This window comes from Zingiber officinale, chromosome 6A, assembly GCF_018446385.1.
Source record: "Zingiber officinale cultivar Zhangliang chromosome 6A, Zo_v1.1, whole genome shotgun sequence".
NCBI classification, from domain to species: domain Eukaryota; kingdom Viridiplantae; phylum Streptophyta; class Magnoliopsida; order Zingiberales; family Zingiberaceae; genus Zingiber; species Zingiber officinale.
Window position 1 is genome coordinate 150,241,856 of NC_055997.1, and position 24,469 is coordinate 150,266,324.

At 35.7% G+C, this 24,469-nt stretch overlaps 1 protein-coding gene and 1 long non-coding RNA gene across 16 annotated transcripts; one reads left to right on the forward strand and one right to left on the reverse strand.

Annotated features, from left to right (window-relative positions):
* Positions 1-5,352: 5,352 nt before the first annotated feature.
* On the forward strand, positions 5,353-24,469 carry LOC121998758. 15 transcript variants are annotated; one of them, XR_006116586.1, is made up of 11 exons: positions 5,353-9,161; positions 9,350-9,432; positions 10,098-10,288; positions 10,398-10,441; positions 11,127-15,169; positions 17,830-19,497; positions 20,986-21,067; positions 21,398-21,551; positions 23,163-23,209; positions 23,313-23,396; positions 23,937-24,469. XR_006116586.1 is itself a non-coding variant. In XM_042553799.1 (2 exons), the coding sequence occupies exons 1-2, from the start codon at positions 8,339-8,341 to the stop codon at positions 9,345-9,347; spliced, it is 651 nt and encodes a 216-aa protein (XP_042409733.1). In that variant the 5' UTR covers positions 5,353-8,338; the 3' UTR covers positions 9,348-9,425. The 15 variants fall into 15 exon arrangements, 1 of the variants encoding a protein (XP_042409733.1); XR_006116575.1 differs by having other exon boundaries at positions 5,353-9,003; positions 9,113-9,161; positions 9,350-10,288; XR_006116579.1 differs by lacking the exon at positions 9,350-9,432 and having other exon boundaries at positions 5,353-9,003; positions 9,113-9,161.
* On the reverse strand, positions 21,993-23,156 carry LOC121998760. Its single transcript, XR_006116589.1, has 3 exons — positions 22,475-23,156; positions 22,319-22,387; positions 21,993-22,230 (listed from the first exon to the last, which is right to left on the reverse strand). It is a non-coding gene; the product is annotated as an uncharacterized LOC121998760 (long non-coding RNA).

Below are 24,469 nucleotides of genomic sequence, written 5' to 3' on the forward strand. Positions count from 1 at the left end.
AATGACCTCTGGGAAAAATTCCTGGAGCTCCATGAAGGCACCTTAGAAGCTAAGTTAGCAAGGTGCGACATCCTCCGGACCCAGTTGACAAATCTCCGGATGAACCTCGGCGAAAAGGTAGCGCAACTCCAAGCGAGAATTAAGGAGCTGATAACGCAATTGACCAATCTCGGAGAATCGGTAACAAACTGAGAGTCTATCCGGTACGCGCTTAACGCCTTCCCAAGGTCTCCAGAATGGGCGTCCTTATTAGATGCATACTACACCTCTAAGGACTTTGAGGTAAGTACTTTAGAAAGTTTATTTTCAACATTTGAACTTCACGAATCGCGACTTGCAGAGCCTAAACAAGTAGAGAAGCCAAATCTCAAAATTGCCCTATAAGTCGAAAAGGACGATCCCGATTCTGGAGCATCGATCGTCGAAACTGAAGCGACTCTTTTGGTAAGAAAGTTAAATAAATTTATTAAAACTAATAAATTTAGATCGTAGTCAAAAAAGCATTAACGTAATAAAAGGACGGTTCGATGCTACAACTGCAACGAGGAAGGGCACATCAAGGATGACTACCCCAAATTAAAGAAAAAGGGAAAATCTCAAAGATCGATGTTTCCTTAAAGCAAGAGTCTGAAGGCTACATGGGATGAATCCTCATCCTCCGAGTCAGAAGTAGACGTCTTCTCGGGATTAGCACTGATGGTCAACCATCAAATAGAAGAAGATGAGTCCAACTCAGAAATAAGCATAGATGAAGGAGGAGGATTCTCAGAAGAAGAAAGCTACGATGAAGGGGGAGCATCACCAAGTGAGGTAAGTAAGGTACGTGCTCTCACCCCTACTCAATCTTTTCAATTTATCAAAGTGCTTACGAAAGATCTAGCAAAATTAGAAAAAAAAAATGCTGAATTGAAATTGAAATTAGAAAAATCATGCCCCTTAGAATTATTTAACAACTTAAAATCAGAGAATGACAGTTTGAAAATGCAAATTGAAAATTTGAAAATTGCTGCATGTTCAAAAACAAATGTTTTTCAAAAATCAAAACTTAAAATTTATAGAAAGCTAAATTGATATATAAGAAAACATAGGGACAACTTAGAAAGATTCCCAAGATTTATGTACCGCCCAGATATTTAGCTAACCCTATAGCAAGGAACATATACTGGGTTCCAAAATCTTTACTAGATTAAAATTCTTTAAGTTAAGGCTTTCAAAAAAAATTAAACAGTGAGTTTCTTTATGAGGCTTTGTCTAAGGAAGTGGTTGTTGATCCAATAACCAAGAAGGCCTAGTGCCTCACCACGATTTGGAAGCCAAAATATTGAAATAAAAGATTTAATTAACTTTCTGGTAAAGCATTAAAATTAGAATTAAATAATGCTTTAAAAAAATTTTCAAACTTTTTTTTGGAAATTCTTCAAAAAAATATTTTTATACTTAAAAAAATATTTCTTACTTAGAAAAATTCTCAAAAACTATTTTTGATCACCTTAGAAAAAATGTTTTACTTAGAGAATTTTCAAAGATTTTTTTTAGATTTTTTTTTTCTAACTTAGAATTTTGATCACCTTAGATACTTTTGCTTAAAAGTTTTTTTTTTATTTTGATCACCTTAGAGTTTTTTTTATTCATTTTTTTATGTGATCAAAGGGAGAGAGATAGTAACAAGTTTAGGGTGAGTTAGGAGAGTTAAGAATCTTTAAAAAAATTTATGTTGCAAATTCTATTATTGCAATCCTTATCCTTAAACTGTTAGTTTAGTAATTTCTATAAATTACTGTTTGTCTATTTTGTTTCCCTAACTTGAATTTGGGTTGATGCATATCAAAAAGGGAAAGATTGTTGAACCCCATAGGTGTTTTGATGTGATCAACCAAGTTGGATTAGGTCCTACTTGTTATCTAATCCCTGTGTCTAAGTGTGCAGGAGCTTAGGAGCACAAGAAGTCGAGCGGAAGACGCAACTAGCGAGAAGGACGGCACGGGAAGGGAGCCGACGGGCTCGGTGCGTCCGAAGGACGAGAGAATTGCAGAAGAGTACACCGGTGAACGAGAAGAACGTGCGCGGCGTTCGAGGGACGAGAAGCTGGGTCGGAAGCCTGCTCGAGGAGAAGGACGGAAATTGGATTCAGGTGAACCCAATTTCGATTGGCCGCAATCACCCAATCAATCGGAGCTTCGGAAGGATAAAAGAAGTCAGAAGGAGCTAACAAAGCTAGCCGGAGGCGCCTTCAACGAGTGTTGAAGGTGCCTGCGCTGGCTACAATGCTGGAGGCGCCTTCATTACGTTGAAGGTGCCTTCAACTTGTCCGAGGCGCCTTCAAGAGCATTTGAGGCGTCTCAGACCCAGTCTAATGACCGTTTGCGAGTTGGATAAAACTTTATCCGGTCAAACCCCTTGGAGGCGCCCTCAACCCTCTTGGAGGCGCCTTCAACACTCGGGATAGATTTTCTAGGAGCTATATAAAGGCCCCTGGAGTTAGGAAATTAATCAATCAACTCTGTATTCAATTCCTAGCAACTTTTGAGTGTTTTTAGTGTGTAAAAAGGCTTCTCCGCCTACAGTGAAGGAGACATTCTAGTAGAGTTATTCGACTGTCTTGGATTAACAACCTTCTTGGTTGTAACCAAGTTAAATTTCTTGTCTCTCTTTTATTATTGTTATTTTATTTAACTATTATTTATATTTTTGAGTTGAAAGTCTTGAGGAGGGTATTCTTTGATTGTAGGTAATTCACCTCTCCCCTCTTGCCGGTCTCGCTGCACCAACAACAATTAGGTAAATTGATGTCCATTATGTTTGATTAGGGAGTGGAAATAAAATTTTTAGAGTATGGAGAGTGCATACAAAATTAAAGTTATGACTGGGGAGTGCATGCAAATTTACCCTTCTTTCTCTCATGATTTGAAATTATTTTATTATTTACTATTCCTAATAACTTTAAACATATTTTACTACTTTAGGTTTTAATTACATATTCTATTTAATTTGTTTCATATCTAATTATGTTATTTAATTGAATTTTGTATTTAGTTGAGTATTTTCAGTGTTTTAAAAATTTTAAAGGATGTTTAAAATAATTTTCTAAAAGGATTTTTTTAAAGGTTTTAAAAATAATTTTCAAAGATTTGAAAAAAATTAAAAGTTTGTTTTCAAAATCATTTTAAAAAGATTTTTAAAAGAATTTTTTAAAAAAAATATAAAAATATTTTAAAAGAATCGTTAAAATGTTTTAAAGATAATTTTAAAATAATTTCTAAAAAAAATTTAAAAGTTTTTTAAATTAATATATTGTTAATTTAATTAAGATTTTAGATTTAATTAACCTTATTAAACTAAACAATTTAAATTTCTATTATTCCCTTTCTTTCGAAACCCTAAATCCCACTTAACTATTTAATGCCCCTTCCTTCCAACCCCACCGTACACCATGGATCGCGATCGCAGCTTCCGCTCCGCCGCGTCCCACGCAGTCGCCGCCGCAGCCGCCTACACAGCTGGCCGACCCGGCGGCGACCCAGCTGCCGTTGCCGCCGCGGCCTACAAAGCTGCCGCCGCGGCCAACGCAGCTGTAGCCGCCTGTACAGCTCACGTCGCGACCTACCCAGCTGCTGCCGCCGTCATCGTCGTCCCCTCCGCCGTCGTCGTCTTCCCCGTCTCCGTCTCCATCGCCGTCTCTGTCTCCGTCGTCATCGTCGTACACCATCAGTAGAGGACTCCAGTGCCCAAGGTTAATAGTAAAAAGTACTCTCTCCATATATGGCTTTGAGATCCTTGAACATGAACTCGACAAATTTATTGCAGAATTAGAAAAATATTTTACATGGTGCTCCTTGGACCAAACAATCACAAAATATGAACATGGTTGGTTATGGGCAGCAGAACACATTAGCGACAAGTGGTATTTATTTTGATGATTTTGAATTTTCTGCTAGATGACAGTAGATTCATATGTTTGCTGAAATCCTACTCGTGGTCCACCTGCAACTTGATGCTTACCTTTATCTTACTAAATTCATGGTCTAAATTGTTACTCTTGTGCATGTAGAAACTTCTCTAATAATTATTTCTCTAATAATTGAAAATTGATGTTTTAATTTGAATAGCTTTATGTGTATACAAGAACAAGTCTTGGGTCCTTTCATATTTTAAAGCATGCTAATCGTATGGTTTTGGCTGACATTTGCACCTTACAAAACTAGAGTAGAAGTGCTGTCAATTAATATATTGAAGCATGAGAACTTCAATTTTCTTCCTCTGCATCATCATATTGACATCAATGAATGAACATGATACAGGTGCGAATTTAATGTTGTAAAACAATTTTATTATTTTTTATTGTTATTTGTATAAACTGGTCCTTGTTGTTGTAATATTTAAAAAAAAAAAAAGAAAAAATGTCGGTGTCCATTTTTTTTTGAAAAAGGTTGTAGCCTAATGGGCGATCTTTGAGAATTCTTCAAATGGTGCTTTGCCGGCAGGAAATGGGCTTTGACAATTGTTAATCTATCACATTTATACCTGTTGTTGATTTATGTCGTCTGATTTCATGCTACTACAACTTTTCTAGAGCATTTATAGCTCTTATTTTCTCCTACTCTATTCTAATTTGCCTCCATTGTCATCTATGGTCGACAATGTATTCCATCTAAGCCGCACTGCTTTACTTGCATTTCTTTTGTCTGATATTACCTCAACAGAGTATTTGTATAGGATTTCCTTTTATAAATAGATATAAGTTGGTAGATTTATTTAAATTACTTATGGCAAATTAGGAACTTTTTATTTATCGTCAAGTATAGTGTTATTTTTAGAAAAAAAAACTTTTAACCTTGCCTTGTTTAAGGAGACGCCATTTTGTGTTATTTTATGTTTTAGCCTAATAAAATTTAGTTTCCTGTTTTTGTTTTTGTTCATCCCGATGCTGTATCATTTTGTGTAGTACTCTTGCAATCTTTTGCTTGTATTTTCTTTGTTGGTTCATTGTTGTGTTTAAGATTCAGTTTTATGGATTTGGTCCCAATTTAAAGTTTCATGGATTGTGATCAATATGATGTAATTTGTTTACTCCCTGGCTGAGCTGAGTTTCAATGGATTGTATTAGAAGATGCCATCCTGGTAATGGTAAGTAGTTACCAATTGATCTTTCAATAGTTTGAGAATTTATTTTACTATTTTTGCCTAGAAGAAATTCATCAAATAACTGAAATTCTTACCTTTTCAATTTTCTGCAAACCTGATATCTTGAGAGTATTAAAAATGTAAACATCATATTTTTCATGGTTGATCTTTCTTTTCTCTTTGAGAATAGCAATTTTCATAGCCATTATGAGGTAGACCATTCAACAACCATTGTTATTTAAAATAAAACTTATTATTGATCAACTGGTGATGATTGTTGAACTACAACTTAGTTATCTGTAGGTCGATATGGACGACAACATTTACAACTTGAGGATTCTATCAAGTTCTCATATATCTAGTTTGGTTCACAAACCCACTTATCAAGAGTGGTAACATTTTGGTTCAAATGAGTATGAATTATTATTTTGTTGGATTATAATTAAGCTACTGTCAGCTCTAAAGCTCTGCTTTTTGTTCTACATGATGACCATGGTAGAAATTCTGTTACTGGATTTTTGAATATATAAAAAGATATGATTTGACTATTACCATAGTTGACCACCCGAAGCGAATAGAAATAGTAATAAATAGCAACATGAACTTGAACTTGACAAATTCAACCAGAAAAGGCAAAGAGAGAAAATTATAACAGAATTTTAAAACATTTTTAGCTATTAGCAATATAGATACCTAAGAGTAAAATTAATTAATTTGCTACATGCAAATTAAGATTTCTATAACTATGTACTTAAATTAGGAATTTTATTGATCAATGTTATATATCTTTAAACTCTTTATAGCTACCTGAGTTCATGGTGTCAGCCAACTTTCCACGGCTTTGAGCTCAGCCAGATAGCAAAAACTAATCCAATGACTATAAAGTTACCGCATGACTGTGAATTCGAAGGAAACAAACCATCTCAGAGATGAGTAATTGAAATCATCAAAAGGAAAAAAGCAAGACCTAGATCAAGTAGCTCAACACGTCCATCACAGTTCGTCCCCAAACTGTATAAAGAAAGCTAAATTTCGGGGCTAGCTTATATCCTACAAATTTATTTGGCGGTCGGATATAAGCTGACTCCATAATTTATCTTTCTTTATAATTTTCTCTCTTTGCCTTTTCTGGTTGAGTTTGTCAAGTTCAAGTTTATGTTGCTATTTATTACTATTTCTGTTCGCCTCGGGTGGTCAACTATGGTAATAGTCAAATCATATCTTTTTATATATTCAAAAATCCAGTAACAGAATTTCTACCATGGTCATCATGTAGAACAAAAAGCAGAGCTTTAAAGCTGACAGTAGCTTAATTATAATCCAACAAAATAATAATTCATTCTCACTTGAACCAAAATGCTACCACTCTTGATAAGTGGGTTTGTGAACCAAACTAGATATATGAGAACTTGATAGAATCCTCAAGTTGTAAATGTTGTCGTCCATATCGACCTACAGATAACTAAGTTGTAGTTCAACAATCATCACCAGTTGATCAATAATAAGTTTTATTTTAAATAACAATGGTTGTTGAATGGTCTACCTCATAATGGCTATGAAAATTGCTATTCTCAAAGAGAAAAGAAAGATCAACCATGAAAAATATGATGTTTACATTTTTAATACTCTCAAGATATCAGGTTTGCAGAAAATTGAAAAGGTAAGAATTTCAGTTATTTGATGAATTTCTTCTAGGCAAAAATAGTAAAATAAATTCTCAAACTATTGAAAGATCAATTGGTAAACTACTTACCATTACCAGGATGGCATCTTCTAATACAATCCATTGAAACTCAGCTCAGCCAGGGAGTAAACAAATTACATCATATTGATCACAATCCATGAAACTTTAAATTGGGACCAAATCCATAAAACTGAATCTTAAACACAACAATGAACCAACAAAGAAAATACAAGCAAAAGATTGCAAGAGTACTACACAAAATGATACAGCATCGGGATGAACAAAAACAAAAACAGGAAACTAAATTTTATTAGGCTAAAACATAAAATAACACAAAATGGCGTCTCCTTAAACAAGGCAAGGTTAAAAGTTTTTTTTTCTAAAAATAACACTATACTTGACGATAAATAAAAAGTTCCTAATTTTCCATAAGTAATTTAAATAAATCTACCAACTTATATCTATTTATAAAAGGAAATCCTATACAAATACTCGGTTGAGGTAATATCAGACAAAAGAAATGCAAGTAAAGCAGTGCGGCTTAGATGGAATACATTGTCGACCATAGATGACAATGGAGGCAAATTAGAATAGAGTAGGAGAAAATAAGAGCTATAAATGCTCTAGAAAAGTTGTAGTAGCAAGAAATAAGACGACATAAATCAACAACAAGTATAAATGTGATAGATTAACAATTGTCAAAGCCCATTCCCTGCCGGCAAAGCACCATTTGAAGAATTCTCAAAGATCGCCCATTAGGCTACAACCTTTTTAAAAAAAAACGGACACCAACATTTTTTCTTTTAAATATTACAACAACAAGGACCAGTTTATACAAATAACAATAGAAAATAATAAAATTGTTTTACAACATTAAATTCGCACCTGTATCATGTTCATTCATTGATGTCAATATGATGATGCAGAGGAAGAAAATTGAAGTTCTCATACTTCAATATATTAATTGACAGCACTTCTACTCTAGTTTTGTAAGGTGCAAATGTCAGCCAAAACCATACGATTAGCATGCTTTAAAATATGAAAGGACCCAAGACTTGTTCTTGTATACACATAAAGCTATTCAAATTAAAACATTAATTTTCAATTATTAGAGAAATAATTATTAGAGAAGTTTCTGCATGCACAAGAGTAACAATTCACACCATGAGTTTAGCAAGACAAAGGTAAGCATCAAGTTGCAGGTGGACCACATGTAGGATTTCAGCAAACATATGAATCTACTGTCATCTAGCAGAAAATTCAAAACCATCAAAACAAATACCACTTGTGCTAATGTGTTCTGCTGCCCATAACCAACCATGTTCATATTTTGTGATTGTTTGGTCCAAGGAACACCATGTAAAATATTTTTTCAATTCTGCAATGAATTTGTCGAGTTCGTGTTCAAGGATCTCAAGGGCATATTTGGATAGAACACTTTTTACTACAATAGAAACTGCCTTGTGACTAAGAACATGGAGATATTTGGCCACAGCCAGCAAAGAAACCGATGTAGTCTCCAGAGATGATGCTATGTGCCGGAGAAGTGTTATCCATGACCTTCCCTCTGTGGGTGGGGGCAGCCTGTTGTGTTGCTCTTTGGCGTTCGTCATCATTTCTCTGGGTGAACAAGAACTTAAAGATATTTGGCCTCACCCTCACTGTGCTTGGTCTCTTCCTCTCTGCCTAGCATTTGTCCGATTACTCACGGTTAGGTATTTTTATTTGAGCTAATTGAGGGTTGCTGCATGTTTGGGCATGACACTGACGCTACAAGATATTGTGATGTGTGTTATTGTGGAGATATCAAATTTAAACAAAGTCAAAGAGAGTTATATAGAGGACTTACTTCTGGTGATTTGTCTGCATAAACTCCTGATAATTTTAGTTATCTTTTGCTAGTACACACAATGATGCCTTTTAGATGTTTATGCTGTTGATAAAAGGACGATAAACAATATTCTTTTGTATATGCTGTATGGATTCAGATGTTGATCTATGATTATTAATTTGTTTCAACGAAAGCTTCTGACTTTAGTTTTTCTTGCCCTTTTTTTGTAAATTTTAGAATCCTAAAAGAAAGGTACACAAGCCTGTTAAAGGTGCATTGAATTGGAGGTTGACAAGCTTCATACTTCACTCGTTGATGTGGGCAATCTCTGACAATGGAAGCATAATCGTTGACTCAAATGATGATGGTGATTGTTTTACTGAAACTTCTCTAGGAAAGCATCATAGCAATGGTCCCGATATCTCCAGTAGTGGTAGTTTGAAGTTCATCGACATTAATCGAAAATATATTTGTAGGAATGTGTCAATTCCAGTTGGAGAACATCATCCTGATTTTAGTGACCATGTAAGTAGTATTTTGTCTGCTATTTATCAACATTCAATCTGTAATCTTGCTTTAGCACATCCTGAAGTTCAGCAGATTTGTCTATTCACTTTACTTAAAAGCATAATGTTTCTAAATTATAGGTGCTACTTTGCTAGTATTGTTGTCATATTTTCTTTACAAAACATTACTCTTCCTGATTCTTAAAGCTAGCTTCTCTATGCCATCTCTTGAATTTTATCCGTGGGCACCTGTGAACATTCTCTATTGGCGATTCTGGTGGCTCTCTTAGGTAAAAAACACACTTTATAAGGTTATTCTTTCATGGATATGTAGTAATTTATAGGAAGTGTATCTTAGTTGTTTTGAGTTGTAAGTTTATTATAGTCGTTTTGCATATTTGTTTGTTTGTTATTTTTTTCTGTCACGTGTTATTTTAGAAAATTAAATTAAATTAACTACTATTTCTGCTTGCATGCTATTATTTGGTAGAACAATATCTCATTAATTTCTTTTAAAATATCCTCTTGTATCCTTGCTAGGCAAATTGTGGAAACCTGTATCTATTTAGTTACCTCTCTCTTATCAGAACTTCATGTACAAATAGAGTTTTGTTGATTAGGGCATATAGACAATTAATTAGCCCATTTTGTTTTAGGCTACTAAAATTTTAATCTTTATAGCTCATGATTTTACATTCAAGCTTTTGGTTTTTGGAGGATGATTAGAAGTGAGCCATTCTCACAACTTTTCCATTGTCTTTATGTTTATGCTTTAACTGTTAACTTGGGTCGTAAAAGAAATTTGTTCATAAGGATATAAATGCGAAAGGATGATGCTGACATCCAAAAGCAACCATTAGAGGTCTGTGTTAATGAGAAGTGGTTAGGTTGTTGTTTATCACTTTCACTTTAGAATTCTTCAATCTGTTGAGTTTCTGGTTGTTTGGTTGCTCAGGCTGAGTTTCCAAAGGAACAAGGTCAAACTCTTGAAAAGTATGCTCACACAAATTGCAGTTGGAGCTAGAATGGCTTGCTACCATGATGAAGTTAAACTTTGCCTCCTTTCTATTTTGACACCCCAATACCATCTCTTGTTTATCTTTTTTTCGTGTCAAACTTCTGATGAAACGTGAAGCTCCCAAGCCTGTAAGTGCTAATCATGCTTTTGATTAGTTTCATAGGTGGATTATGTATTTCTGTTAAATCACATGTGTGGAACATTCTTCCTATTTTTAACTGATAGTTCAATATGTAGGTGATTATTGGTTATGCTGCACTACCTTTGACTTCCCACATTCAGTAAGTGCTGCATATCTAAATATGATGTCTTTTATATATTTCTGATCTTAACTTTGCTTTAAGCTAAATTAATCCTCTTCATTTATTTATTTTCTTTTGAAATCGACATACAAAAGCTTAGCCAATCCAGATGTCAAAAGCAATGAAATTAAGAATATTTTGATGTTAACTATCTGAGATTCGGGTGAGAAGACTGATTTTCATGTATTGCATGTATAACTATCTGAGATATATTTTGATGTTATTTAATGTTATATCAGCTCAGGATGGTTATTTTGTGTTATTTTGCATGTATAACTATATTGAATATATTTTGATGTAATTTTGCATGTATAATTATCTTGGATATATTTTGATGTGATTTTGCATATATAACTATTTTGGATACATTTGTATATTAGTTTTTGTATGTTTTAATGTTATTTTGACGATACGAAGTACGCTTTTGCAAAGAATTATTATTTAAAGTTTATAAATATGAATATGTTTGTTCGACAAGATTTGATGTTGAATTCATTTTTTGGAGCCTTGAATTCTCATCTCTTGCTTGCATTATCCTGAATTCTAATAACCATTTTTTCTGCTTTAAGAGTATCAATAGCACTAAGCTTTTGAATATTCTTAATTTCATTGCTTTTGACATCTGGATTGACTGAATTTCTCATAGCCATGTTTTTCTCATCAGTTGCAGTGTCGGCTCAAGCAAATTGCGTGCAGACATGACTGAAATCAATCTTGGGAGGAAAGTATTATGCTATTCTTAATTTTGACATCTGGATTGACTGAATTTCTCATAGCCATGTTTTTTTTTTAATTTTGGGAAGAATATTCTTAATTTCATTGCTTTTGACATTTCAAAAGAAAATAAATAAATGAGAAGACAGATATCTTGAATTCAGCAATACATGCAATACATGAAAATCACTGTCTTTATACAGTGATACATGAAAGAATAGGATTTCTTTGTTACACATACAATACATGAAAATCACTGTCTTTATACATTGTCAAAAGCGGATTTCTTTGTTATACATGCAATACATGAAAATCACTGTCTTTATACATGCAATACATAAAATATATCTCAGATAGTTATTCTTTTACATGGACGAATAACAAGATATGGAAGAGGTTGGATAGGATTCTTTTGTCCTCTTCTTGGAGTGTCAAAGATTTTAATGTTCGGTTTGAGCATTTGAGCAGGGCAATGTCTGATCATTGTCCTCTTTCGATTTCTTTTACTAGTTTTTCTCCTCCGTTGGCATCTTTTAGATTCCAAAATATGTGGATAAAGCATTCAAATTTTCTTTGACAGTTCGGTTAAATTGGATGTTTCCTTGCTTTGGATTTGGCTTGCAGAAATTGCAGTTCAAACTGAAGCGTCTGAAAGGACACTTGAAGTGGTGGAAATGGAATTCAGACGTTATTGGGAATATTCTTGATACGGTAAAAGAGGCTGAAGATCAATTTGCTATAGCTGAAAGGGTTTTTGATTCAGCCCCTACAGTGGAAAATAAACTTTAGATGGCCAAGGATGATGCGCATTTACTCAAAATTTTAAACATGGAAGAGATCTCCTGGAAACAAAAAGCGGCTGTTAGGTGGATAGGCGAGGGTGATAGAAACACTAGTTTTTTCACAACTTAGTGCAGAAAAGGAGATTGGCTGCCCGGATTTTCAGAATATGGGATAAGATAATGGAGTTTGTTTAGAGAAAGCGGATTTAATTCAAGCTTCAGGTGCTGAATTTTTTGAAACGTTGTTGTCGGGGGAGGGGGAAAAGCTGATTTCTGCAGATTTAGAGCTTATTCCAAGTTTAATCAGCCCGGAAGAGAAATTAGCTTTGTTAGCTGTATCTGCAATGGAAGAAATGAAATAGGTTGTTTGGGAGATGTGTGAAGATAGCACAGCAGGGCCGGATGATTTTTCTGTAGCTTTTTATTTGGCTTGTTGGGAGATCATTAAATTGGCTGTACATAATGTTGTATTGGATTTCTTTCCAGGAGGATCCTTTCCAAAAGGGATGGCCGTGACCACTATAGTTCTTATGCCTAAAAAAGATAACGTGTAACAGTGGCAGAACTTCAGACCTATATGTTTATATAATGTATCAAACAAGTTTATTTCAAAATTGTTGGCTAATAGGTTGAGTTTACTTTTGGATAAAATTGTATCTCCTTTGCAAAGTAGATTTGTAGCAGGGAGGTTGATTTCAGATATATCATAAGTTGAATTATCATGTTAGAGGGGTGAGTTTAATTCTAAAGCTTGACATGGCTAAAGCCTATGACTGGTTGCAATGGAATTTCCTCTTCAAAATAATGGGTGCTTTTGGTTTCTCGGATTCAGTGATTGATATTACAAGGACATGTATTGCGGATTGCTGGTTTTCTGTAAGGTTAATGGTCATTTATTGGGCTTCTTTTATTCTAAAAGAGGTCTTAGGCAAGGGGACCCTATTTCTCCATTATTGTTTATTATTGCAGTTGAATTTTTGTCTGGAGGATTGGATAAATTGTTTAACAAGTTTCCTCAAATGTTTTTCAATTATGGCTGTGATTATAAGGTGTCCCATTTAGCATATGCAGATGATGTGATGATCCTTATGAATGTGACAGTGAGCTGTGTTAAGAGAGTTCAGGATTTTCTGAAAAAATGATAATTCCAGTTAACCTCATTGATTATCCCTGGGATGACTGGTTCGACCCCACGGAATTTTTCCATCGGCCACAAGAGTAAATCGGGAAGCACGCGGAAGCCCAGCAACCTTTGGTTGCGTGCTCTATTTGGAGGAAAAATTTTTGCAAATACGCCATAGCTGGGATCGAACTGCATGTGCTCGGGTGATAACATGGATACCTTACAATGACACCATAGGCCCGGGGACAAGTTAAGACTTTTCTAGATTCATATATGTCATGCTCAGGGCAATTGATTAATGTTTCAAAAAGCTCTTTCTTTCCTTCTAAAGGCATTTCTAATGCTAGGAAAACTCAAATCTCTGGCGTGACGGGTTTTATGGAAGGAAATGGACCTCTTATTTACTTGGGAGTTCCTATTCTTTCGGGTAATTGGAAAACTGTACATTTTCAATCTTTGTTAAAAAAAGTGAGGAAGAAATTGATTGGATGGAATATATCGAGATTATCTCATGGAGGGCGCCAGCTTTTGATTCAAAGTGTCTATGTTCATTCCCTGTTTATTTGTTACAAGATATTTTACCACCCCTTTCAATTTTGCATCAATTGGAAATAATTTTTGCAAATTTTTTCTGGGGATCTTCAGGTTCGAAAGGGAAAGCTCACTAGATTTCTTGGGCAATTGATTTAGGGAATATAAAACTGGGCTAGGTTTCTTACTAAAATGTATTGTGGTGCGACTTCTCCGATGATTGTTTCTATAAAAGGCAATGCTTCTCCTTGCTGGAGATTGATGATGAAAACTCGCGCTATTGTAGAAAATCAGATTGGATGGATTGTTGGTGGCGGCCGTGTAAGTTTTTGGTATAATGAGTGGTTGGATAGAGGGCCTTTGTTCCATACTTGTCCAGTGGAAGGGAATCCGGATGCCTTAATTACTGTTTCTATAGTGGAGCAGAGCTGGAATTTAAACAAAGTGTGAGCTGTTTTACTTTATTTGGTGGTTGAAGTTGTAATTCAGAGAGGGGTTTCGCCTAATATGAGTTGGAAGTTGTCTTCGGATGGAAAGTATTCTATGAAATCTACATGAAATTGTGTTAGGGTTTGTGGACAGCAGGAGGATATAGGGGTTGCAATTTGGAGTAAATTGTTGGTTGCTAAAATATCTTGTGCAGTGAAAGGGAATCTGGATGCCTTAATTACTGTTTCTATAGTGGAGCAGAGCTGAAATTTAAACAAAGTGAGGGCTGTTTTACCTTATTTGGTGGCTGAAGTTGTAATTCAGAGAGGGGGTTCGCCTAATATGATTTGGAAGTTGTCTTTGGATGGAAATTTTTCTATGAAATCTACATGGAATTGTGTTAGGGTTTGTGGACAGCAGGAGGATATAGGGGTTGCAATTCGAAGTAAATTATTGGTTTCTAAAATATCTATTTTTGGTTGGCGGTTTTGGTTGAAAAGATTACCGGTTGATTCAGTTTTGCAAAAACGTGGGGTGTCATTAGCATTTAGATGTCAGTGCTGTGAGGAGATGGAATCATAGGGGGCATTTGTTCTTTAATGGACATGTTGCAAAAGAGGTTCGGGCGTATTTTGCCAATCTATTTTGTGTAAATAGGTTTTTTGACTTTCGGAGTTGGAGATTGGGAATAGAATGGTCTCACGGTGGACATGTAAGAGAGGGATGCCTTTCTTAATTTTTTGGTTTATATGGGTCTCTAGGAATGATGCTAAACATAGGGGGATCAAGATGGGTGCTCAAAAGATAATCCGAAATATTATACAATAATTTTTCTTTGGTGTGGCTGCTGGTTTTATTAAAAGCAAGCATTGGAAAGGGTTCTTTAGGGTTGCTGGTCAGTTGGGGTTTCCTTTGAAGTTTTTGTTGGGAGGACAATTTCGGTAGTACATTGGAGGAGGCCGGATTTGGGGATTTTCAAAATCAACACAAACGATTGCTCTAAGGGAAATTCTGGTACATCTTATGGTGTCATTATTAGGGATCATGGTGGGCAAGTGATTATGGTTAAACATGGGATTATTGGGGTTGGATCCAATGTAAGAGCTGAATTGGTAGCAATTCTTAAAGGTTTGGAGCTATGTTTAGAAAATATTTTTTTTCCCTTGTGGCTAGAGTCTTGATTCTTTGGTGGCTTTGAAGATTATTCGGTCTTCCTTTATTTGTTGGGAATTTCGTAATGTAGTATTGAAAATCAGAGATGTAATTACAAGGTACCAAGTTTTTTGCTCTCATATATTCAGAGAAGCTAATTCTGCTACAGATTTTTTAGCAAATCAAGCTTTTAAATATCATGGATATAGAGTGTGGTTTAGCCATGATTTGGATAGGAAGTTATTTGAGATTTGTAAGGTTGACAGATTGGGTCTTCCTTATATTAGATCCATAAGTAAATCTGTGGAGTTCTGAGAAGCGTTGTTTACAGAAATTTTTGGGGATGCTTAAGTAGAGGAGTTGGGGGTTTCTGGTCTTTTAGAATTTTTTGGTCAGGCTTTTTGTATGTTTTATTGGTGCTTTGCTGTTATTGGTTTTATTTGATGCTACTTATACTCTTTTCCTTTGGTGGTTAGATCAATCAATTGTGTGATAAAAATTGATATCTTTTCTGTCTACTGTGGCTTTCTGTTTTAAAGGGGCAGTGAAATCTGCTGATGTTATTGATTTGTAAATTTGATGGGATATTCTCGATGCTTCCGGATTTTGTTATTATGTTGCAGATAGCTGGATGATTTTGTGTGAGGAAATGCTATTGGTCTCTTTCAAGCATGGATAAATTTTGGGGATGTTGTTTTGCTTGTGGAGTTTCTGGTTTTGTGTACATGCTGTTGGTGCAATTAAATTTTGGTGCTGCTGGGTTTTCTTTTGGAGTATCTTCTTCTGTGTTACTTGTGCAGTTCTTTTGATGTTGTATATGAATGCTGGTGGAAATGTTGTCTCAAGGAGTATGTGAATATGGAGGGTTATCTTCAAGGTGGTGTATGCTGTGGATGAAGGAATTTTGTTGGTGCTTGGTTCACTGTTTCAAATTCGGAGGAGGAAGGTTTGAGGTGCTGGGATTTATATTTCTGTGTGGCATGATGGTAGAGTGGATGGATTCGGGAGTACATGGTTGGCTGTGGATTTCTGGTGATGGGATTTTGGCAGAAGGGGTTTTTTATTGTGGGGACCTTCATTTTGTTCAATGTGGAAGGATGAGGTTTGTTGTGTGGAGCTGATGCAAATCTACTGGTGATTTATGTGGATGCTGGTGTTATGTGTTGGGTTTTATATTGGTGAAAACTTGTGTTTGAAGAAGTGAAGCTGATGGCAGATTTGTTTAAAATTGAGTTGAGATTGGTGGAGTTGCAGGGTTTTCTTATGCTGTTGAAATAATGCACTTGAGGATGTTGAAAATTCTGAGAGTTTTGTGGATGATCGGGAATGCATGTTCTGTGTTCTTTGATGTGTCTTTGAGCAATGAATTGGAAGGGAGATTCTGTTCTTTATTTCTCTTGAGAGTTTATCGTTTATTTTGATATACATGTTTGCAAGAAAGTGGCTAAATATCTTTGGTATGCTGGAGTTAGGGCTGTAAAAGCTGAGCCGAACAGTAAGAGGCTTGAGCTCAGACTCGGTTCGTTATCCTCAAACTTGAGTTCGGCTCGAGTTTGATTCGAGCTTTAGTTCTTAAGCTTGAGCTCGGATAGTAATAAAATTAAATAGCTCTAGTTCAGCTCGAAAAAAGTTCGTTTAAAAATTAAACGAGCTTAGTTTAGCCTCTTAACGAACACGTTCGCGAGCCTCATAATGAACATGTTCGCGAGTTTCTAAACGAACATGTTCGCGAGCTTCTAAATGAACATGCTCGCGAGTTTACGAACTAAATACTGTTAAGCCCGAGCTCGGCTCGATAATATTTTCGAGCTCGAAATCAGGCTCGAGCTCGGCTCGTTAACTTAATTGAACAAACTTTTTTTCGAGCCGAAATCCCTAGCTAGAGTTAAGAGAGTATAAAAGTCCAGTTTTAGATCCTAAAAAGGTCGTTTAAGGTCTTTTCAGAGTCTCGAAAGACTTTTTCTCCTTTTTTATTCTCCTTTTTGTTATTATTTCTCAGCTTTAGGATTTAGAGGTATTTTAGTGTAAATCTTTTGGAGTCCATGTAAATTATAGTATGAGGTTAGGTTTGGTCCCCTTATACTATGTATCTTTTTTCATATATGAAATGGTCTTTTCTTTTTTTTTTTTAAAAAAAATAGCCATATATGAGGCATGAAGGATCCATCATACCTTATATCAACATCAATACGCCCTAGACTGCTCTAAATTAGTAAATTCTAAATGAACCAAATGTGATAATTGACCCATTAGTGTGGTAGGCAAACAATTGGCTTTAAATGCTTATACCCAAGAGAATTTTAATAGATTCATTGGGGCGTTATAAATTTCCTCAATTAGCGTACCCTCCTCAAAAGTGCAACTAAATTAGGGGTGGGCCACCATTGACTTTTATTAGGATAAGTTATAAATCAATTGTTTGCTTGAACTTCAAATCATGCAAGAAATAGTTGGTGAAGTTGAATATCAAACCATGTTTTTCTTATTGAGAATTTTATGTTGCAGATTTATTTACCTAACATTGGTCTTATCATTAGGAATCTTTTGCAGAATCTCAAATAAGTGTTATAAGAGATGCGCAAATAAATTCTAATGTAGACATAATTCATTCTAATTTGACATTGTGTTTCTTGTAGCACATTTACAAGGTGACTATTCTTGTTGATGCTATTGAACAACCGGTCAAGGGTACTTGATCAGTCCCAAGATGTGTTTGTTGCTAATGTAGCCTTTCTGATCTCTTTATTGGGTAGGTGTCTACTTCCATTGTCACACTATATCCTGCAATATTGTTTTATAGACAGATTGTGAATGCCGGTTCATGTTGATGCACTTTCTTTATTTAAGGATTGCATCATTCTCGTCAACAAGGCTTCCCGGCAACAACATATAGGTGATTTGGCATAATGCTTGTGTCTATCATCTATCAGCAATCTTTTGATACTCATCCAACTGTAACCATGCAAGAAGGCATGGAATAAAAAATATTTGATATGTTGCAGCTAACATAAATATCAGCAGAAAGATATGAGCTTCATACAAACCAAACTATATATATATATATATATATATTTAATTCCTTCATTCCACCATGGAAATCAATGGAACATTGTTATGCCAAACTTTGAAAACTTATATTTTATAGTTAGTACAGAAAAAAATGAGATTTTTTTAGACCATAGTAATCTGATGATATCATTTTGATTTTCCAATACATGCTGTTTAAGAATCATAAATTGTGAAGTTTAGGTTCTTTAGTTCTTTTCTTATGTTAAACAGAAGGTTTTCATATGTTATACCTTATCTATTTACTAAAGGAACCAGACTTCACAATTAGTCTGGTTGATTATTAAATTTCATGCACTGAGTAGAAAATAACATTAGCAGAACTTGCAAGTTACAAAATAGATATTCCTACTTCATTGGAAAATATCTACTTTATGTTTTTTTTGGAACAATCATCAAAGTCGTTTGATATGTGTGATAATGTTGTTGACATTTCCAAACTTTTTCGTTGTCATCATTGGATTTGAGAAGCTCTTGAAGGTGTTAACAGAATCTGCAAGATTTGGTACCCTTAATTAACAGATGTACCAAATATTAATGTCAAGCCTATAACATCTCAACAACTTTTACCCGCTTTATCACCAACTCCTATGTTCTCATTCTGCTGTCTCATACACGTTGTAAACTAGATCTAGCTGATTTGTACCTTTACTAACTCTGCCAATTTCTAGCACTATGTACTTCTTTTAGTTGCTCAAATGAGTTTGATTTCACAAGCACAAGTCCTTGAGCGCTGTCTGCAGCCAAAATGAATGCAGATGCCCAACCAAGTCCACTAGGGGTATTAGCACACTTCCTTACAAAGACCTACATAAATTATCTCAGATGCACATGGATGAAAGCCAGACTACCACTTCTTTTAAAATACCTGTTTTGGCTACATCTTCTCTGAGCTTGTGGAGCAATCATGAGATGAAACATCATCTTTCTGGATCTCCAAGTTATCTGTGGATGTATTTTCTGAGAGTCAATCTTCAAGAGGTGATTTTGAAACTTCAATGATGCTTTTTACCCTGTAATTTTGTAAAGGCCTTCTCTTCAAGTTGTCTTAAGTGCCACAAATGTCTTCCTAGCATCACTGACAATACCAATCATAGGGAAAATGATTTTTTCAAACTAGTTTAGCTGCTCATAATTGCTCATTCCAATCAATATAGCAGGTTCTGAGCATGAAAGGAAAAGGTGCTTCTATTGCTGTATCATAGCTGCTGGCTGGTATCCCAAAGTTATCTCCTGAGGTAATGTTATGAACACAGAGATTCATTATGATCAATCCACCGTATTTCTTGCTAAAAGATTCATTTTCTAATGTTAGTTGAGAAATGTGCTTGGAGTTATTAAATTCTATTTGGTGGTATATATTTGAATGCTAATTGTTGGTTAGGGGAGCCTTGGCACACATTTTATATTTCTTTTTAATGTTTATGATTTGGCTCTCTTGTGTGAATTATATCTTATCATAGCACCATCTGAATGAGTGTATTGTTCTTTCCATTTTGATCTATATTAGCTTTACAGTCTAATCAAGGAAGAAGGATCTTTTTTGAGTGAATAGCAGAAGGATCTTTCTCGGTTCCATCTATCGTCATTACCATCTTTATTCTAGTTGACTACCTGTAATCTCTTTGTTGTGAGCTGCATGTGCCCTTATTCTTTTTAATTAACCACTGCCAGCCAATTCAAGGATTTCAGGCTAGCGCGGTTGGTTCATGCAAGGGTATTGCTACCAATAGACTTGGGGTCAATTGCCAGCGGATACGGAATGTCTGCTAGTTGCCTCAACCCCTCCTTGCATCTCCTTGGGCGAAGCCCCTCGTGATTTACCTCCCTTCCAAACAGTGGGGGGTCACCTGGAGGGGCCGTCGAAGTGACAGTTTCATGTTTTTGCTTCCAAAGGATTTCATATTCTATATCTTATTCCTCCTTGTTCATCTTATCTTAGGGAGACACATGGAAAGATGAATATTACTTTTTCTATGACAACAATTGCTCAAATAATAATGATGGGGCTCAAGCAGTTATGATCCACGAAGATGATTTTGTATCGGCAATGCAGTCCCTGCAGCTGAAAACCCTCTGCATAACAATGCTCATCTCCTGTGCCACTTCCATCCAGCATTCCTACCTCAAAACAGAAGCCATTGAAGTTGGTCTCGATTCCCCTCCATAATCTTCGTCGCTGGCCTACATCTGCCCATCAACAACTCCTATTGATACAATACATATTTGAGACCTCAAGAAATTGCATTTCGTCAAAGTAGGTAGTAGTTGCAGTGATCTGATACATCTTCCAAAGAAAAGTAACATTGGAACTTTTGGTTCTTAAAGTACAAGGAGAGAACTGTGACTTCTCTCCTCTTGTTTTGTGTTTTTGATGGCCGCAATAGAATGCAATGCTGCACCTTGTTGTGTCTGTGGTTTCTGTCCTCAGTCAGTGTTAGAACAGTGAATGTAAACAGATCTGTACTATATATTATGTGGAAATAAGTGAATGTATTTTAAAGTCTTAAGGTATTTGATTGTGATATTTGGAGACAACATTGCAGTGACAATGCTGGCAAACAATTATGCAAGATTCTCTCACAAGTTGCATGTTGCTGGGTCCATGACTTGAAAAGATTTTGTCCCTTGCCTTCTGTTATGATGCTTGCTTCATTTTTTTTACAATGACTTTCATGGCCATATCAATATACCATCACTCCAATAATGTGTGATTTAATCTGCAGAACTTTTGAAAGGGCTGCGCTTGGCCAAGTGGCTGTTTGAATCAACTTCAATGTGCATGTTGTGAACAGGGATCCCCTAAAGGTAAAATTAGAAGGATTTGATTTCAAGTGAGTGCATGACTTTCCAACTCTATGACATATGTTATCTTAAATTATACACTTCATTTGAACTTTAGGCTACTAAGACATCTCCAAACAATCTCCTGAAGAAACTACTGAACCACAAAGTCATATTATAGCCAAAAGAAAACATTTTAAATTGCATGGAAATTAATGAGTGATCATTTCAGTGGTATCTCGGGCAGCACTACCATCTCTTTCTGGTTTCTAGTTGGAGAGACATGGCTGGTGGGTCTGATTTGCTCATCTTGAGTAACTCCTGCTTCATCACATACTCCCATCTGCATTGCAGGAGGTAGAGAAAGGCCATGAATGAGACTTCTGCAGTGAAGAGGACAGCCCACAAGCTTACAATTGTTGAGGTCTTCTTATGGAAGGTGTGCAGGCCAATGAAGATGTTGCCTATCCCCAACACAGACTCCAGTTCCAAGCAGCCAATGCACCAGGTACCATAAACTCCTGGTTTTCATCCGCCTGATAGGAATTCGTTACACTTTTTAAGTTTGAAAATCAGCATGTGCTTAGAGTTTATTAAAGATTAGGTGGATGATTTTTATTATTTATTATTAAGGGAAAATGGTTCAAAAATACCTTCTAGGCCTCACAGAGGCCATTAGAGGTTGAATCAAATGAGTCCATATAGAATCAACCCAATTTTCTGATGAGTATTGTTGAAGGAATTCTCAAAGTTGATTAGTGAAAGAACAGCTGCAACAGTAGCAAGTAGGATTGCCAGAATCTATCGGATGATGCATCGAGAATAGCTTTAGTATCAAGTAAAATTCAGTATTTTCTTCGGAATTGGAAAACTGATATGAGCAGTAAATCTATTATAACCATTAAATGTTGATGTTTAATACAATATATTGATAATTTTCAGTTTCTGTTAGAAGAGTTTGTATTGAGGACTTGTAATCCTGAATAGTCGCAGTTTGTAGCAAGAACAAACTAGAGTTTACCGACCTGAACAGCTACATGAGTGTAGAACAAAACCTTGATCATTTTAATTGATTTGGCACTCTCTGTCATTCTGATAATGACCACCCCTAGTGGCATTAAGAAACCAAGTGAAGCCCTGAGCAAGAATCCATGAATTTTGATATGGATCGATTGCTGTGGTGTCAGCTGCAGAGTAATTGCTTATAACTTCATCAAAAGACATTTTTCAGCATCATAAACAAAAAAAAAGAGCAAGAGAACAGCTGTTTCATACCTTTAGAGAATTAGATTGATTTATCATATATATTTACTTGAGCTAATTTAGAAATGTTTTTCAATGAGTCTGCAAATAGAATAAGAGAAATGGCCAGAGCTTACAAATTTGTTTATAAGGAATCTTTATTGGAAAAATGCAAACAAGATGCCATACCTTGTAAGAAATGGAGCAAAGGTCTTTAATCTAAGAAATCCCTCTCTTCAGATACCCAACGCCCAAAGAATAGATAACCAGATAATTTAAGAGGAAACAAATCTGAAACCTTCACTAGTTCTTTGCAATATGCATTTGCATTTTAGATAGCTTGAAGATGACTACAAGTATCTCAAAAGTGATGAACCTATTGGAAATCTCTATAGAACCCTATGCGGGACTAGAATAAGAAGCTTTTGGACTAGCTCTATTAGTTTATTAAAGAATTAAAATACATGTCTATCATTGTTTCAATGGATCAATCATAGTAGCCGAAAGTGAAATGGAGTTTAGCTGTAATATAACATCTTCAGGTCTTCAATGTTCAAGCTCCTTGATGTAAAAGTGCTCAGGGTACCCCTTGGTGACTCTGTCAATCCCTCTTGTATTTCTGAAAAGAATTGCTGACATTAAATTGGTGTTTAATAATGGGTTGTGTGTGAAGATGTGTTCTTGTACATAGATCATCATTAAAGTCGATATAGATATCTACGAGAATTTGAGTATGTCGGGAAATCTAGGGACCCCAAATTAGTGCCCACTTTTTTTTTTCAATTTCATGAACTACATTAGCTTTGATGTCTTAACTTTATTCTAATGATCACTGGAGTCTCCCGACATATTGATTTTGTTGGTTCCTTCAATAAAGATTGAGCAATGATGCATGGAAAAGCCATCAAGCTACGAGGGTAGGAGGTAGAGTATTCCTTATGAAAGAAGAATAATTATGTGATTCTTCCACTCAAACACTGATGTGAACAAGCTTAATGGTTAACACAAGTTTACATCTTCCATGCAGGATTCGTCCGCCTTTCTTTGCTGTTATGCCGATTTGGCTTTGGAGCAGCACTTTCTGATCTACTAACATAATGATGTCGAGCAGGTGAGTCTAAATCCACCAACTTGTTTCATTTGTTCCTTCTCACAACGTCAACCTTATAAGAATGAACCCTCCATTGTGTGACATTTTTTCTCCCAGTGATAAAGTCGATAACCCACATGCATGCATTCTTCCTTTTCCAACTAATAATCATTGTTTCTTAAAAAGAAGACTCACCATCTCACTTCTGGTAGGGTTCTTTTTAGAGCAAATACCCAAATCCACCACTCTATCAATAAAATTTCTGAGTTAGGCCTCTTGTTTGGAAATGGCTAAATCAAGCCTCCTCTTAGCCTGTTATACCAAAATATTTGTTTGGCTCAAGAAGTTTGATGAAACAAATTGATGGACTTAAGATTATATATTTTTGAATCCTTATCGCCACCTCAGGAGTGGGACGATGCCCAAAAATAATTTAAATTTACACAATTTGAATCTTAATCAACAATTCAACTAATCAATGCCAAGATCATGCAACTCCATCTTCATTTCACTTGCTCGCTATCATAATCTTTGTCATGATTGAAGTTGACACCTTCTTAGGTATTAATGACATTCTCCAGAGGGAAATTGAGATGAGCTCTCGGACCTTTCATCCTCAACTCTCAAGGCAGCTCTGTCGTAGGCGATGGCAGCTTCTTCAGCAGTGTTGAATGTTCCAAGCCAAACTCTAGCACCCTTTCTCGTAACATCTCTTATCTCCGCTGCAAATTTGCCCCAAGGTCTCCTCACCCCTCTATAATTCCTCCTATCATCGTTTTTTGATGTAGTGTTGATATTAACGTTAGGGTTAGAATTAGAGTCTGTGTTAACCTTATTAGAACAAGGTGAGGCCAGAATGGGGGTAACATTGAGCAAGTCCTCCCATACCTCAGCTCCCATGGAGATCCACCTACCAAGGCTTGGAAGCCTCTGCAAGAGTTGAAGGTTGTCGTTGGTTGTTTGGAGGCCATCTTCCTCATCTTCTTGTGTTTTGCATGGCTTATGTTGCATGGATCTATCAGTGCTAGTGCCACTTATGAAACTAGCCCACACATCCTCGAGAATCATTTGGTTGTACTCCGATTTGTCGTCCA

Coding starts and splice junctions, on each gene's coding strand:
- LOC121998758 (XM_042553799.1), top strand. CDS start 8,339: ATGTGCCGGAGAAGTGTTATCCATGACCTTCCCTCTGTGGGTGGGGGC. Junction 8,516..8,873: donor CATTTGTCCGATTACTCACG/GTTAGGTATTTT, acceptor TGTAAATTTTAG/AATCCTAAAAGAAAGGTACA.